Source organism: Eleutherodactylus coqui, chromosome 6, assembly GCF_035609145.1.
Source record: "Eleutherodactylus coqui strain aEleCoq1 chromosome 6, aEleCoq1.hap1, whole genome shotgun sequence".
Classification (NCBI taxonomy): Eukaryota; Metazoa; Chordata; class Amphibia; order Anura; family Eleutherodactylidae; genus Eleutherodactylus; species Eleutherodactylus coqui.
This window is the reverse complement of record NC_089842.1, coordinates 99520468-99539262: the sequence shown is the minus strand read 5'-3', so window position 1 is coordinate 99539262 and position 18795 is coordinate 99520468. Positions and strand designations below refer to the sequence as shown.

The window sequence follows — 18795 nt, the reverse complement described above, 5'->3', positions numbered from 1 at the left end:
AAGTTTTTAGTTCTTTTTCTTGCAACTCTAGTATGGCATATTCCTGACATTTCCCCACAATACCTGCATTTTGAAGGCGGGTAGTGAATGGGTTTGTAGCTGTAAAGATCACGCACACGTTATGGACTGTATCACATTGGTAACATCTTCTGTCGTGCAGAAGGATAATAGCCTGAAAGGCGTCCTGAGCACATTTTCCTCTTGTGCAGGTCCCACATCCCTGTACTGATCATCACGGCTGCCTCTCCCTTGTTGAGACTCACAGCAGGCTTGGAATTAAAGGGACAGGACTTACCTCTACATCCAAACTGCACATAGCAAGACAAAGTGTACAATCCACATGCAGGGTACAGAGCAATCCTGCAGATGAAACCAGCCTTTCCAGGGGGTCTCACATAGAGTAGTACAACCCAAGCAGCAGTAGACGTGGCACATAAAACACCGTGTAATAGCTGTAATCATCCACCATGTAAAACAAGTGATGACCAACTGTGTAGAGGAGACACTGTGCCATTATATGCAGGGCTCCCAATTACATCCTGCACAAAGGAAAATAGGAGTTGTGCTGTCATCATATCCAGAATGGTATCAGATGCTAAATACTCCGCACTATGGACATAAAAGAAGATTCAAAGCAACACTACACACCGAAAGATGGAATAGAAAACTGCTTTGGACACATTTTTGGCTCAGATAAGTGGTTGTCACTTACCCATCTCCTATAAGCAGTCTAGCAGGTGCTTAATACTGTAATTTGCAGCAAGCTCAAAACCAAAAAAGCACTAATATGTTGAAAGTCTGAACAAAGAGGCAGGCAATTTAATTCATCGAAGTTTTCAAAATCTCTGCTTGCCATTACTGAATGGGAACATTCTGGTTTGCATCAAGAGCCTGAAAACCACTCTTTAAGGCCGCCTGCACACGGGCGGAGTTGGATTGCGGAATCCTGAGCTGGCGTTCGCCTTCGGTTTTCACAGCAAATGCCGCCCATAGCATGCAATGGCAAAACGCAATTTCCTCTACACCAGCGGAAATTGATTGCGATTTTCCACTCGCAGGGAACCACAGCATACTGCGATTCTATGTGGCTTCCGTGCGGACGGCTTACATTGAAGTCAATGGAAGCCTTCTGTCCCACGACCCTTACGCAAATCATTGCATTAAGGTCACAGGATCCGCGTCATTGTCTAGCAACGTCGCGGCATAATCTGTACTGTGCATGTGTGCTGGCGTGCCGGCTGCACAGCTGCAATACAGATTCGGACAGGTACGTGCGGGTCACCGGCTGGGCAAAGGGTCGGATTTCACTGTGGGATGCTGAATCCGACCCGGCCGTGTGCAGGCGGCGTGACTTGTTCTGCTTATGCAGCTGATGGGTTCCATGAAAAACTCACATATATAAGATGAGCTTTTGTCATGAGGACCAAGTCAGGAAGGCTTTCTAATTACTGACAAGTAGAGCTATTAATGTAAGCAATGAATTGAAAGACAAAGTATAGGGGGTCTCAAAATTGAGGAAACTCCCGTTCAGGATGAAAACTGTTTGGCAGATGGTGATCCAATTTTGCATACAAGCGGTGTGGGAAGGGGAAACCTGTTGGGCCATGTCACCAAAATGACAGCCATTTTGAATGTCACCATCTTGCATTCAACTCTAATGTTTCCAGTGGGAAGGTAGTTGTGGATATATCACACTGGCAGAGGATTTCCCTAGAAGAACAATGGCGTGCTTCATTTTTAACATTACATGAGAATGAATAAAGTTAACACCGTGATTCTTTTTTCATTACAAGCAATAGGAATGATGGCGTTACCTGAAGGAGAATGTCTTGAGATTGTCCTTATGTCAGCTAAACAAACCACTTGTCAATGTAGCGAATTTTAGTCAATGCTACTCAACCAAACCTCCCATGACCCAATAGTGCATTTACCAAGAGTCCTTCCAATGTTCCAAAACAGTTGATGAAACAGCCGCTGTTCTAGCCTCCTTCAGCCAGGGCCCACAATGTAGCACTTGGCGTCTATCTAAGGCCAAATGCACACGGGTGGAAATTCCGCAGAATTAGATAATGCAATCCTATGCAGACAGCCATGATTTGACCGTGAGAAAACTTGCACGGTAAACAAATCGTGGCCTGTCCTATCTCTGCGCAAGCCTCGAAGAAGCTCGCACAGAAACATCACCAGTGACGCGCCAGCTCTGGTCTGTGCATGTGCGGCTGTGCGGCAGCCAGCGCAGAGCAAGATGTCGGGAGGAGGTGAGTGCCGGGTCCCTGCAGGGGCATCACGGCTGGCATCACAGCGGTATCCGACCCGGCCGTCTGCAGGAAGCCTAAAAAATGTGGGGTTAGCGGAGCCTCCATACAGCACATTGTCTATGTATAAAGGGCATCCTTACAAACTCCAGATGCTGCAACACCTGACATAAGGATGAACTCAGCACATCTTGAGAGAACGCCATTACTCACAATGCCTGTAATGAAAAAAAATCACTGTGTTAACATCAGAGTGAATACATTTATGTTCCAATGAAGCACATCATTATTTTGCTGGTTAAATTCTCTACCAGTTGGATATTATATCACGCACCTACCTCCCCATTGGAAAAATTTGAGTTGAATCCAAGATGGCGGCATTGAAAGTGGCTGTCATTTTTGTGACATAGCCTAATAGGTTTCCCCCCTTACTCCACAGCTTGTAATTAGATCACCGTCTGCCAAACAGTTTTCATTCTACATAGGTATTTCTACACTTTTGAGACACCTTGTATACTAGAAAGTTGCAGAACCAAGTCATTATACAATGATTACAGGGGTGGAATGAAATTAGAAAAAAATATATGATTTCTTTTTCCAGAAGCCGTCCAAGAAGCAGCACCACTCTTGACCATGGTTGTGTCACGTATTGGAGCTCAGCCCCAAACATCGGACACATGGACACCCCTTTAATCTTTCTATAGAATTGGTTCTATGTGCACAGAGGTACATACTGTATACAAAAGGAACCAAGGTCTTAGAGTCAATGTAACGCACATCAGACGATGAGATGAAGCCACCCCAGGGAGGTCTTCCATCCAGCCATTTTCCTATCTCATTTCACGGTGCACAGAACACTTAATACTCATTTCAGTTCTGTAATTTACCATGAATGCTTGTTTTAGATATGAGGGCGCAGGAGTTTTGTCTCTTAGGATATCCAGACTGAATCAAAGCTCCACATCCACCCCACCAGGGAGAACCCAGTCATTGGCTGCGAAGAGAGGAAAGCAGTGACCTCTCCCAGCTCCAATAAAGGTGAAAATGAAGATTTATGGGACAGAATTTTAGGCTACTCCTGGAGAAGGGGGCCCCGATCAGCAGCGCCACCTGCAGCCAGGGCCAATTAGTAACTGACATAACTGAGCTCCATAACCTATCATGTGGTGCAAGGAGTCTCCGAGTGGAAATATACAAGGACGAAGGATATGCGGTGCATGGAAATTTACAAAGGGGGCATTTCAGGTTGGTCTACCTAAAAGCAGGTACAGTGGTGCAAAAGAAGAGTGGAGTTTGTGCCCCTGCCATATCGCAACAGTTATCTGCAATGAATCCTCAGTGTCACTCATTGTTTGTAAGCTTTATGGGGTCATATCTCCAACTATCCTTCGGACGGAGCTAGAAGCATCATAATATTTCACCGGATATCTCCCAGTAAACATCCATGGCCGCTTCCCATGCATCACATGTAAGGAAAATATTTATGGCCGCTAACGTGCGGAGGGGGGCGGCGGGTGCGGGTGACAGCTGCTCTGATTTACAGGGATATAAGACATGCTATAAAAGCATAGCAGTGTTATTTCGCGAAACACCTTGATGGCATATTATATACATGAAATGATCATTTACATACGAAATGATGAGTCTTGTGGTTGAGCAGAGAGAAAACCATTCATCTCCTCCTTCCTTCTCTTCAGCTTCAAATGTTCTGCACAAAATACCGGGGCTATAACCCTTCCTCTGTAGTATTGCTGCGTAAAAAATGAGCTTTCGGAAGGTCTTGGGAGGCCCATCGTTTTCTATGCCGCAATCTGCCAGATTAACTGTGCCCAGCGCACTATCTGTCAATGTGGGGAGTCTGTAGCCAGTGGCATGGACAGATTGAGCTCAGAAACAGCCAAGAGGCAGCTTAGCTTAATGGGACTGAAAACATTTCTCGCCTAACGTATGAAAAATGCTACAGGCTTCTTTAAAGTTGGTGTTTTGCATTTTTATGTCAATTTGACACAGAATCTCATTTTGCCGCCTTGTGTCTTTAATGCGGGATTTATTGGCTGCTCAGACCCAAACACACTGTGAGCACATTAAAGAGAAGAGATTTCTAGGTGGAACCTAATAGATATTCTAGTAAATATGGAATTTTCCATGAAACTGCCTATTTTATAAACTGCAAGTAGAGGTTTATGGGTAGATTACAAATCTGTGTACATTAGGATGAGGGAATAATCCATGACCTTGGTGGATGGAGGGACACATTTATTTGGGGCTGCCTGGGCTCTGATACACAAGTGGTTTATAACTTCAGATGGCAGGAACGGATACCAACTGGCCTGCTGTAGGTGTGTAGAGAGGAGGGGTAACGCCACTGCGCTAGGTGAGGGGGCACAGCCAAGAGAATGTTACATTCCATTGGAAAGACCAAATGTTTCAAAGCTGTAACATCGATATGGGACAAATACGAATATTTTTGAATTTTTTATACCTTAAGCCACCATCAAAGCAACAAAAATCCAGCAGCGTCAAGGGCTCATTATCATTAGGATTGCACATTGCTTCATTTTAGGAGCAGAACAAGGAAATTATCGGTGATGCTCGGTCTAGCATATGCTGAGCACCAACGGTGTCCAACGGACATCATTGACTTGCTTTTACACGTACCAGAATAGTCCGCCACAAGCAGCAAAATATACCACCAAGTGGAAAAATCGGCACCAGAATTGGCATGTGCAATATTTAGATTTGAACATTGATTTGAAAATAGCCAAATTCTGCTACAAATTTGCATAGTAGACATGAGGATTTTTGAGCGGATTTCCATGGTGGATAATTCTGCTGAGTGTTGTGGAATATATTAGTACATGTACAAGAACCATAATGGAGTCTATCCGGTTTTCATCATAATGTTTGGAATTTTTCCTGAAAAATACTGCTGCATGCCATGATATTTTTTCCGGTAATTTAATGGAATCTGGTAGAGTGGTTCTAAACGGAACCTCTGATGCAGATGTCGGCAAAACATTAGAGACTTTTCACATGGGATAGAATATGCTACAACAGCCTTGCAGAGCATGACACCCCAAATACGGCACGGCTAACTGCAGATTTTGATGTGGAACTGCTGGCAGAATTCTGCTATTTTTGAATTTTGCATCAAAATCCGGATTTCGGTGGTGAAATATTCCATCCTGTGTTAAAGGTCCCTTATAACTGCAAGCGGTGCACAGGGTGCATTCATATCCAGGCGACCAATGGCACGCAGGGTAGCCGACCTGATTTTTTCTGAACATCTTATCCAGAAATCATGGACAGCTGACATTTTTTACAGACAGATTGGAAAACCATAGTAAATCAAAGATTATAAGTGATACACGTCTACAGAGCAATCCGCTGATCTGAACACATTAGTAGTGATAACTGTGAGCTGTAAAAATGCTGGGAATTACCATCCCTGCACAACCTCCTTTAGAAAAGAAAAATCACAGACACATTGAATTATTTTTATGGACAGTAGAAAAAAAGTGAACTATTTTTACAGACTGTCCAGAAATTTGCAGATGATTGGCAACCCTGACGGCACTCAACCACTTTTCCACATAAGAGAATAGTATTTCTATTCGGCCGATTTCAGACCTATTCAATCACTTGCCCACTCATGTCACCGGTCCTTAAAGATAGCCTTAGAATGCATTCTTTTCTTACTGTAGAAACAGCTAAAACTCTTATAATTGCTCTGATTCATTCTAATTTTGACTATGTTGAAGGGATTCTGTCATCAGATTCATGCTGACCAAGCCACAGCATGATCCTGAGACAGTGAAGCATATTGCCTCTGTGAGTGATTATTCTGAAATGCTGTGGTGTTTCAGAATAAACGCACTTTGAAGTTTGACTTGGAGCTGAGCTCTGAGTCACGGGGGCGGCCGCTCCTTTCCCGGTCCCTGTATGCAGAGTGACAGCTCCTCTCCAGGTTTATGAGTAGGGAGCAAGCTGTCACTCTGCATACCATGGGCAGGGAGAAGCTGGAGTGCCCGCCCCTGTGACTCAGAGCTCAACATTTCAGAATAAAGCAATAGGCTTCTTGTCTCTCAAGGTCATGCGGCCCACAGTTTGGGCAGCATGAATCGGATAACAGATTCTCGTTAGCTCATAACTAATTGGCCTATGCTTTTCCAAACTGCCCTCTCTGCAATCTACTCTGAATGCAGCAGTCAGGTTGATCTTTTTGTCCAGCCACCATACGGTGCCTTCACCCTGTGCCAGTCGCTGATGGCTCATCAACTCTAGAACACATTTTAAACTCCCAACTATCATCCATAAAGCTCTCTACCATGCTGCACCGCCCTCATCTCTGCCCATCACCCTGCCAGTGTTTCCTGTTCTGCCAATGTTCCAATATTCTCCATAATCCGAACATTCTACTTCCGTCACCTAGACCTTTCTCGTGCTGCATCAGCTCTCTGGAATTCGCTATCCCAAACAATCAAGATTCATTCCCAACATCACTTTTAAGAGTTTCTTCAAAACCATTAGGCAGGTCTATCACATTCCCTAATCCAACTCTTCTTCGTTTACTCCTGCCTTGCATTATTCTTCAGAACCTGATGCCCTTGTTCAACAGTATTTGAATCTGCAATAACTTTTAATCATACAGATATATTCACTGTATAATAATGCATAGATGGCGGTGCAGACTTTATCTGTGATAGGACATTCACAGTAAACGAACTTGAACGCAGACAAGCTGAATACTTTTCAGACATCCTGCGTCAGTCTCATACCTTATTCAATTGCAGATGCCATTTCACCTTTACCTCCCTGTTAAACGAATTTTAAGTGATTGACAGGCTGCATCTCTAACCATACAGAAAATGCACATCAGTCACAATCAGCGTGTCTCACTCCAGTCTCTATTCCCTGATGGTTCTCTATGGAAAACTTGTCATAACTAATGAGACATTTATAGCCGACTAACAGGCACCCCATTCTGCAGCTTATTCTCCAAATAGTTAACTGTCTCAATTAAATGTGCGTATAAATTAATTTACGAATGATGTCAAGCGCAGAATGCTAAATATATACACAGTGCAAAACTAGGTGGCTGGCATTCTGCAAGCTACAATGCCCAGAAATGCAAGCTTCATGCTACCAGTGGGCAGCGTGATTAAAGGGGCATTTTGGGCATTTACTATTGATGTCATATCCTCAGGATAGATCATTAATAGTTGATTGGTGGGAGTCGGCCGCTCGGGATCCCTGACAATTAGCTGATCCCTTGGCTGCTGTCAGTGTAGTGGAGCCAGATTTTAACATCAGTGGTCAGAGCCAAGAGTCTAATACAAAATCTTCACTCGCATTGGCATCTATGGGAGCAAGGCTACTACACTTCCGAGTCTGACTACAACGAGGAGTCAAAAGTATTTCAATGGCAGCAAAGTCCTTTATTACACTTCCGACTCTGACCACCGATACGGAAGTCCGGCCCTGCTGCATTTAGAGTGGACCGGAAGATCAGCTGATCGGCGGCGTACCCAAGCAGCAAAACCGATGATCATCTATTGATGACCCATCCTGAGGAAGTGACAAATGTTATGAGCATCATTTTGTTGGCACCTATTTAGCTACATGTTCTGGCAGGGCGTGAAAAACCATGAACCAGGACAGGGCATGAGTCTGGTATGGGCCATGTAGCACACTTATGACTTATCACTCAATCATATAAATCTTCAGTGTTATGTACGGCTACACTCTCCATTGACCTTCATTCCACTGCTGTGTTTGTGTCAGTATTCACTGAAACCTTTAATTTTATTCATAAACTTATAGCTCAGAATGGATAGAGCTACTACCCCCTCCACATAAATAGGAGTGCCGCTTGTGGGACCCACACACAGACAAATAAGCACAAATGTCCAGATGAATCTATGATATGAACGCGGGTACCCAATGCAGCATCTGTCGCTGCCAGCTACAAGATGCCTAGAAGAGAATTTTCATTAAACTCTGAAAAATTATTTTAATTTCTATCTTCGCTTTTTTTTCTTTAACTTTCCTAAACAAACGTATTTCAGCCTCTTCCAGCTGGGAAAGTCCAGCATGCGGGTAGGAGGGAAGATTCATCTGAGGCAATATGATTTTGCAGGTTGGTTATGTGTTTTCATAGATGGGCGAGATCTGTCATCCTGCGATACGGTGAGTGTGGCCCCAGGACACAAGACTCTTTCATGTCTCAGCTTCCATCTGAGAAAGCCGCTTTGGATGAATTTCTAGAGCACAGAACTTGGCAAGACACAAGATCAGCAGCTAAATGAAAGCTGGCAGCAGAGTTCAGAGGACGTACCCCGGCGAAAAAGAGGCTTAATAGGTATGTAAGTAAAGCAATTTCACTTGTCTTCTGCAAAGGGACGGACTGTAAATGTTTCTTACACAGAACATCAGTTTCTGGCGGCTGAGAAACCCGTTAACCCCTGCCCTGCATCGCCAGGAAGCCAAAGCTGCAGCCAAGTACCAGCGTGCAGAGAGACCGAGGATTAGTTCACTGATACATTGTTACAAGAGACTTCTGATCTGATGACATAGAGCAATTTGAGATCTCTTAAAGAGTTATTAATGGTGATGACAGGGTTAATGTTCTACCATGTATTCATCTAACCATTACACTTATTTGCCCCTTGTCGTCCCACAAATCCTCGCACTAAAGCATTCTTGGAAAACCGAGGGCAACCAATATCTCCTGCAACAGTGTTTCCCTGAAAATAAGCCCTAGCCCGATTTTTCAAGATTTTTTTTTTTTTGAAGGAAGGGGGATGACTTGACATATAACAACTATGGCAAAAATAAGTCCTAGGTACATTACATTAGCAAATAAAATAGAAATACATTACCTATCAGGCTTGGCCCAGGTCCTTCCAACTGCTCTCCAGAGCCCCGGCACAGTTCCCACAGTCCTCGGCCGCCCACATAAGATCACTTCCTGGTTAAGGGATTCATAGATCCAGCCTCCACGAACCAATGGTTCTTTGAGCTCTGCATTGATTGGTTCATAGAGCGCCAATGCTCAGTCAATCACAGCCATCAGGTCATGGAGGCAGGATTTATAGAATTGGCTGAGCCACGGCTCAACCAATTCATAAATCCAACCTCCACGACGTCATGGCTGTGATTGATTCTTCGAGCGCTACATTGATTGGTTCTTTTAGTGCTACTGAGCCAATCACAGGTCTCGCATTGGTTCAGTGATTGCTGTATTGATTGGCTGACCAGCGCTCAAAGAACCAATCATAGCCATCGCGTCGTGGAGGCGCGATTTATGAATTGGCTGTGCCGCGGCTCGACCAATCAATGCAGCACTCGAAGAACCAATCACAGCCATCGCTTCATGCAGGAATTCCGTAATCAGGAAGTGATCTTGTGTGGGCGGCCGAGGACTGCAAGAACCGCCGCAGGGGGTTCTGGAGAGCAGCAGGAGGGACCTGGACCCTTTTGAAGCAATAATTAATATAAGACAGCGTCCACAGCTGTCATCAACCAAATTTCCTACGGTCTTTATCAACAAATCAAGTAATACAGCCATATGACATTAGACGATATAGTACTGGTGTGGCAACTCTTGTGGAAGCTGAGCTGGTGGCCATACAGGTTGCCACTCAACTAGAATGTTTGAATACAATGAAGGACTTAAGGATTTATACAGGGTATTTCCTGGGAGTTAGTTATTAGTGATTATAGCTGTAAATCAGAGCTGCAGTATAAAGTATGGGAAAGGACACACCAGCAATACTTCAGACTCTACCAGTCAAATGCAGCTAAGCGCCCTTTGTTGGGCTCAGATACTTGACAGGCCGTCCCAGCGATGATGGTTCCTGTACTTTTATACAAGAACGAGACCCACTCAGTGAATGGTGGAGGAGTGGGCTGGGGATCATTCCATTCGTCTCCATTCACTACACAGCAGCTAAAGAGTGGTCTCTTGATAAAGTGCAAATTCTAGTATAAGGTCACAAGAATGCAGCACAATAAGACCGGACCTCTAGAGATTGTAAGGAGTTGATAAGATCTGATGGGTCTTTGGTTCGGAAAATATTATTATGACACACTAATGTCAGCAAGCTCCCTGGTTGTCCTTTGTATGTGCACCATGGACAGTGGCATGTCCTTATCATATAGTGATATCTGCACCTACTTTCTGGTATCATACTATTTATTATCAGCCCCCTGCCCCCCTTACTGTATACTTCCCATCTATCTAATGACCCCTTGCATTATAAATTCAGCCGTGGTTCGCCCTGGCTATGTTGATCCTAACAAGCGCTGCCATCCCCCTGGACCTCTTGTTCCACGGGCGATCTGATACTGCAGCAGGCTCCATTCATGAGCTTGCCCATTGATTGATCATTGTGAGTGTAATCTTTTGCTCTTGAAAGAAGCTGGTCCCAGGTGCTTCCAGGTACAACAGAGCAAGTTATTATTCCGGAGGCCAGAGAAGACTTATGCCACTCAGCAGTGTACCAGCGCACTTACCCCTGCCTTGCCCTTGTCAAGCCATTGTAGTTGTCTCTGTACAAGAAGCATTGATTTACTGTCTGCAAGTACAAAGCTTTCTCACCAACCGCACTTATCTGAGAGGTCAGCCATCAATTTACAGCTGGTACAGTGTACCTGACCTCCCTGCAGTAACCCTTTATCGGACGAAATGTGGCAACTTTCCATGGAGGAAGGAGAAAGTGGTTCACAATAGACGTACACTGAGCAATATGAGCATCAAGTGGATTGTTCAGTATTATCTTCTGCAATGTCTTAAACCAACTCTTGGGTCCTGGGCCATCAGATGGCACACTGCTTCTTACATGGGCAGCACTAGCCAATCACAGCAGCATGTAGTGTCTTAAGGTACACCCTCACACAAGAATGATCGCTCAAAATTCGCTTAAAAACCATCTTTTGAGCGATAATCGTTGCTTGTATATGCATGCCCATTGTGCACTTACCGTGCGCTTTTTCGTCCATCACTGAGTTCAGCTCAGTTTAAAATTCATTGTCTCTGATAAGAGGGACCACATGCTGAGTTCTCCATGGGCTGCGCTGCTAACATTCTTTTAGCTGTTGTGCTCAGTTCTCCATGGGCTGCGCTGCTAACATTCTTTTAGCTGTTGTGCTCAGTTCTCCATGGGCAGCGCTGATAACATTCTTTTAGTAGCTGTCCCGCTGGAGAACAATAGTGATGTATTCTAAGAACAGACCACCCGCTGTTCTCTAAATACATGCAAATGAAGCTAGTTAGCTACTAATGGGTTGATTAACCCATTAGTAGCTAATGCAAAATGATTGCTCAAAACTGTCAGTTTCTGACAAATTTTGTGCGATCATCTGTGTGTGTGTAAATGGACCTTAAGACTATCAATGCATACTAATGCACAGTGTGCTTCAGGTGGTGAGAGAAGTGGTGCAGCCATCTTTGTTTGTCCAGTACAGGGGAGGTCGATTTAAGGGAACATTAGATAGATACATGAGATAGATAGAAATGAGATAGATAGCTAGATAGATAGATACAGGGGCGTAACTATAGAGGGTGCAGGGGATGCGGTTGCACCCGGGCCCAGGAGCCTTAGGGGGCCCATAAGGCCTCTCTTCTCCATATAGGGAGCCCAGTACTATGAATAAAGCATTATTGTTAGGTGCCCTGTTACAGGTTTTGCATTGGGGCCCAGAAACTTCAAGTTATGTCTCTGTGCAGCATGGTTTAAGTATGGGTAGGGGTACAGATACAGATAGAGAGGGGCCCCAGCTCACGTGTTGCATCAGGGCCCCTGAGCCTTTAGTTACGCCCCTGGATAGATAGATAGATAGATAGATAGATAGATGATCAATAGATAGACAGAGAGAGATATGAGCGAGACAGAGAGATAGATATGAGCTAGACAGATAGATATGTGCTAGACAGATAGATAGATATGAGCTAGACAGATAGATAGATATGAGCTAGACAGATAGATAGATATGTGCTAGACAGATAGAGGGATATGAGCTAGACAGATAGATAGATAGATATGTGCTAGATAGATATGATAGATAGATAGATAGATAGATAGATAGATAGATAGATAGATAGATAGATAGATATGATAGATATGATAGATAGATAGATATGAGATAGATAGATATGAGATAGATAGATAGATAGATAGATAGGAGATAGATAGATACGAGATAGGAGAAAGATAGATAGATAGATAGATAGATATGAGATAGATAGATAGATAAATAGATAGAAGATAGATATGAGATATAGATAGATAGATATGAGATAGATAGATAGGAGATAGATAGATAGATAGGAGATAGATAGATAGATAGATAGATAGATAGATAGATAGATAGATAGATAGATAGATATGAGATAGATAGATAGATAGATAGATAGATAGATAGATAGATAGATAGATAGATAGGAGATAGATAGATTCAAGCAACACTCCACTCTGTAGCTTGAATGTTTTCATCTTAGCCCATTGTTACTTGTCTGCACCTCCTGAGAACTTGCTATAATATTATAGCGCAATAAGTGATTTCTCAAAAGCTCTGGTAAAAAACTCGGCACTAATTAGTGGGTGTCTCAGAAAATCCTGTGACGTGGCCATGAGATGCATGGCCCCCAGCAATCTCCGCACGGTGGGCTGCAGACATGCTGACGATACATATATGGCCCTCAGCTGTTTCTTGAGTGAAGCGCCCCCTCCCCACACACACCTCTTGCAGCTTTGATCTGCAGATGCACTCAAAGCCCCAGTGATTCAACCAAAAATGTTTACCTAGCATTTTACTCAGAAATCCATCATGTTTGAATTTCTCCAAACTCTGTTTAATTAACATCATGGCTTATTCAAACAGCTAATGAGCTGCGCTGCCTCAAAAATCACCCAATGATTTCATCTCAATCAATTTTTTTTCCCAACTCTTATCAACTCATCATGTTTTTTTTTAGGCTTAACGCGGCGCTCGCTTTAAAGTCACAATTTACATAATGAGGTGCGGCGGTTCTAGTCGCTGGCGACGTGACGAATCTGTATCCTCTCGGTGGAGATAAATATTTCGTCTCATTGCGGTTATTGATTCCACGTCCTGTAAGCGGGCCCTGTGAATATCTCACAGATTAGGGCCATTTACATGAGCTTAAGAGGTTTTCCTATTTGCTGCGCAGTAGACTGGTTGTTCTGGGGTTCTTGTCTGCTATGAGGAGAGCTTATTTTATGGCATAATAGTCTCCCTTATATAACGAGGTGTAGACAAAGTTTTTTTTTAATTAAAGAAGCATCACTTATTTCTCATAGACGGTTGATTCCCATTATACATATTATTCAATCAGTGTTAGCAATTATCAGCTGGTTAGGCCTGGGGAGAGGATCGATCTTGTGATCTGACAGGAAGTCTGCTGTGTGTGGAGAAATGCCTTCCTCAACAACTACTGTCTTATCGAGAGACCTGCCTATTTTGTGCCTTGAGGACCAAATGATTGTCGTCATCACATTGCAAGAGACATATCTAGCTGACATAGCATGGGCTTGCTTTAGTGGTGCTTTAATTGTATTTTTAATGACATCACTCTGGGGGTACATATAATGTGCAGTATAACTTCTGATACATTTTTTTGGCGGGGGGGGGGGGCAGATGGATAAAATGTGCAGAAATTCTGATATTGTTTTCAGGTTTTGTTTATACAGAATTCAGCATTCGGTAAAAATAACATGATCATTTTCTAATCTGGATCTGCATGATTATTGCAATACCAAGTTCATATCGATTTTTTTTTATTTTTTTTGCGCATATTATTAAAGAAAAACAATTCAATCTGTATTGTCGCTTTCTAACACCCATAACATTTAAAAATTTTCCAGCATTGGCAAAAAATGCGAGGGTCTGTTCTTTGATGGAAGAGTTGTAGTTTTTAGGCCGGTTTCACGTCTGCGTTTGAACCTACGGTCGGAGGTTCCATCACAGATCCGGGTCACACTACTGGAAGAAAAGTGCTGCATAGTGCTCTTTTTTCTATCCAAAAGCTAGGCAGCTGGGCGAAAGCGGTTGGACACCATTATAGCCAATGGCTTCCATCGGGCACTGTTCGGTTCTGTCCAGAGATGGGACGTTCAAATTCCCCTTTTCCTGCTCCCCGAATGGAGTAGTAAAGCAGAATCCCCATAGCAGGTGTGAAACCACCCCTATTGGTACCATTTATTTTGGCACAATTTAGATTGCATTTTTGGGATACAAACAAGAAAAATAATTCTTGCATTAATCTATTTAATAACTATTTCTACTTCCGATGTTCCATGCGAGATAAATAACAGAATATTGTCATTGTTTGTGTTGTTACAATCAATAATACCTACTATGTGCTGCTTTTTACATTTTTAGCTCTTTTGGTATTTTATCAATGTAAAATTTTGCCTTGGGGGGAAAAATGCATATTTTTTCTGAAGCTGTATTTTTCCTTCTTTAAATTAAACTTTATTGCATTTTTATTGACACGATTTTTTAGTCCCTGAAGGAGACTTGAAGCTGTGATTGTTCAATGGTTAGAAAAGTACACTGCATTACTAATGTAGTGCATTCTACTAAGCCTATTACAGCAGCCTATTAGACTTTGCAGCTTCCGGCTGCCATGGGAACCCATTGATACTTTGCGATCACACTGCGGGGTGCCGATGGGTGACAGAAGGAGCCCGCTTCCCCAGTCATCTGCTTACATGCTGCAGTTGCTATCTAAGTGGTTAAGCTGTCAGCATGTGAGATTTCTCTGGTACTGGCTGTTAGAGCAGGAGCCTGGCTGTCAATAATAAGCTAAGCCATCACCTTAAAAAGGTATATGTGCAGGTGTATATTCCATTCGTAAAGTCAATAAAAACGTGCATTGCGGCCTCTAATGGGTTTAGGCATGTACGTTACAAATTTGTATATATATATATATATATATATATATATATATATATATATATATATATATATACACATCTGTAAATATCGACCCAGGATAGTTATTGTAGGAAAAAGATATCCTCTTCTTTATGGGTCTCTAATATCTTATTCTCTCTTCTAAAATAACATAATATAACTCGGTAATAGCAGCATCTCTCAGCACCATTACTAGTAATAAGCTATGGGCTAGCCTATTTTCCCAAGTTATTTTTCTATTATTCGGGCTATGGGTACAGCGCTTGGTCAGGCCATCTTACATCAATCTGCTGTGATTAGAACAACATGTATTAGTTCAACATATACTGCAATATTTAAAGAAAATGACACGGACGGACTCTTCAATAAATCAATAGTAAACCTAAACTTCCAGACATAACATGTCAGTACAGAGGTAGAAAAGTTTAACTTAACACATTAAACTATGCCACAAGTGTGCACACCGCAATCTAAAAAGAGTCCGATTTCCATGCACCACATAGTCTTCAGAGGGGGCCACCGCAGGAACCAGGGAGCAGGCGAGTATAAAAAATACATCACACAGCTCCCTGTCACCTCTGCTAACAGCACCGTAACTTAGTGTATGGCGCTGCAGGGAGGTGACAGGTTCCCTTTAAGATAACATGTTGCAACAAGTTATCAGTGTTGTGTTAAACTTTGCTACATTTATATATTCATTTAAGTATCTCAATCAAAACGCTCCTCTAATAAAAAGAGACGTCACTTACCCAGGACAGTGAGCCGGGCTGGCCGTGATCGAATGGCAGCTTGTATAGCCTGACATTCATACAATGCATCATCCTGGAGCTCCGCACGTTGAATCTTCAAGTGGTGTTCCCCGGATGAGTGGTCACCCTCTACAGAGTATCGGGGGTAGCCTAAATCAGAGACCAGGTGTATGAATCCATCATGTAAAATCTGCCAAGAAACATAACTAAGGCTCTGTTCACACTTGTGCCAGGATTTCGTTTCCCTTCTCTGTCATGGGTCAGTAGATGTCAGTTCTGTGCCACGATGGAAAGGAATGACATTGGATTCACCCCTGAAATGGTAGGGCATTTTCCCAGACAACATTGTGCGGCATGCTGCACAATTCTGTCTGGTATTTCGAGCCGGAACTGCAGCCTTCGATGCCTTTAGAAATTACATCCACTAAAAATTCAGCTTTCTCAGCACAATACCAGCCAAACAAAAGTTGTTTTTATCACAAAACCATAATTCTGGATCCCCCTGCTTGCTTTTTCTAGACTGCAGCCTACTCTAGTGCCCAGATAAGCCCTTTATTCATAGATTTGTATGGGTGTCAGGGTAACACTGTTAATGAATGATGGCTTCAAACCATGCAGGAGACGGGAAATCTAGAACAAGACTCTGGGGAGAAGGTTTAAATCAATTTTAAGGCCCATTTACACTGAAAGATGATCGCTCAAACGACAGTTTAAATGACAATTTAAACTGTAGATAATTAGCTACTTAAGAGTTAAATGCAGGCGGAACAAGAACAGCAGCTGCTTTGTATATACAAAAAGCTGCTTAGTTCTCAGAGCTGTCAGCTGGGATACTGTGGAGCTTATAGCTCCGAGAAACAGCAGGAGTGCTGACAGTTCCGTGCGGGATACCAGCTGAAAGAATGCTCCCAGCTGGTATACCGCTGAGAACTCAACGTGCGACGCTGATAAGGCTCATCACTGACTTTTAGCTTGCTGAAAGTCAACGATGAACAAATAGTGAATGGACAGTGCATGATGGCCGCCCGTTCAGACGCAATAATTATCCTCAATAGATGGCTTTTGAGTGAACTTTGAGAGATAATCACTGTGTCTAAATGGGCCTTTAGTGAGGACCTTCAGAAGAAGGCAAATTAGGCATAATGAATTGATTCTTTTTTTCTGCTGGAAGAATGACAGTGATACATTGTAACAATCTAGGGGTTCAGAGTAAATATATCTACTGCAAAGTGAAAATGAAGTAACCCATAGGAATGAAGTTGAGTTAGAAATAGTTATAGACGTTCCATACCAGAAAGATCTCTTCCAACACCTAGCGCCAGTCCATCTTTGATCCAGAGTACAACACCATGATAACCAGGGATGGCACACGGTAAACTCACTGGCCTACCGGCCACCACTACTTGGTCCTGTGGTTGTTGGGTGAAGGAGGAGGATTGACCTATAGGGAGAGGAAACAGATAAAAGATCACTACTGTAGTAACGTCATCGAAATAGAAAACACGTTGACATATATTAAAATCACATAAGTAATTTTCTTTTTGGAAATGCAAGGTGCTGTAATTACAGAGGAGGATGTAACCCAGAGACTAGTAAGTTATACCTCAAATGCGTTAAACATTCTAAGATATTTTCCAAAGGGCAGAAATGCCCCCTCTTACAGAATGGACCTGGCATAGTTACATAATACATAGAGATGCCTTACCGGAGAACAGAGATGCGGCCTCAACCACAGAGGAAGCTCTGTTCACACTGCAGTGACCAGAATTGGCATTACAGGCAAAGTTCCCAGTGAAATAAATGGGAACTTAGCCTGCAATACCCTCTGGCCACTGCATTGGGAATAGAGCTGTCTGCTTCCTGCAGAAATCAGCTCAGCACATAAGTGCACCAGCCTGGCAAACAGCTGATTGATGAAATATTCTAAGGACAGGCTATTAAAAGTTTAAAATTGGACAACCCCTTTAATGTTCTTTTCTATCCACAATGCAGCTTGAAGCTTAGGGACTAGAGATGAGCGAGCATACTCGCTAAGGATAATTACTCGATCGAGCATTGTCCTTAGCGAGTATCTCCCCGCTCGGAAGAAAAGGTTCGGCTGCCGGCGCGGGTGACAGGTGAGTTGCGGCAGTGAGCAGGTAGGAGCGGGGGGGGGGGGGGGGGGGGAGAGAGGGAGAGAGAGATCTCCTCTCCGCAGCCGAATCTTTTCTTCCAAGCGGGCAGGTACTCGCTAAGGGCAATGCTCGATTGAGTAATTGCCCTTAGTGAATATGCTCGCTCATCTCTATTAGGGACCCCTTTGAAAAATCAGACAACCCTCCCCTTCAACAGCTGTTATATACCGTATGATGACTTTACACTGTGATCTATATACAGGATTAAACTGGAAGTCTTATTTGCACAGTAAGATCTAAAATTATTACATTCGTGTGCAATTATGAAACAAGAACAAGTTAACCCATACACTCCCTATTTATAGCACTGCAAATCTCTTATATTTCAGAGAGGTGTTTGGCCACCCCCTTTCTCAGACCCGGAATAATTGGGGCAAATGCAACTAACCCCCCTAATAGCTACTTTGCAGAATGCCCCCGATCTATGGCGTTACAGTCAGACGCGACAGATGTGATGATATTTCCCTGGTTGCAGCTTTCCCTATAAGACGCCGCTCCGTACAGTGCTCAGCGCCTGGATTCAGTGTCTACAATGAACTAATGAATTAAAAATGAACAGAATAGTGAAACATTTTTTTTTTGCATAAAAACCGAACATTATTATGTACATCGCTCAGAACAGAAAAATCTTTTTTCCAAGTTCATAAAAAAATGATACTAGTAATCTTGGTTTTA

At 43.0% G+C, this 18795-nt stretch overlaps 1 protein-coding gene across 2 annotated transcripts in view; it reads right to left on the bottom strand.

The window, feature by feature from the left end:
* The window catches only part of KIRREL3 (kirre like nephrin family adhesion molecule 3), a 765513-nt gene that overhangs the window by 225439 nt on the left and 521279 nt on the right, over positions 1 to 18795 (bottom strand). For both annotated transcript variants that reach the window (XM_066607257.1, XM_066607258.1), the window contains exons 3-4: positions 17238 to 17387; positions 15947 to 16096 (exon numbers count right to left, since the gene is read on the bottom strand). In XM_066607257.1, the coding sequence (XP_066463354.1) occupies positions 15947 to 16096; positions 17238 to 17387 (300 nt within the window). The remainder of the gene's footprint in view (positions 1 to 15946; positions 16097 to 17237; positions 17388 to 18795) is intronic.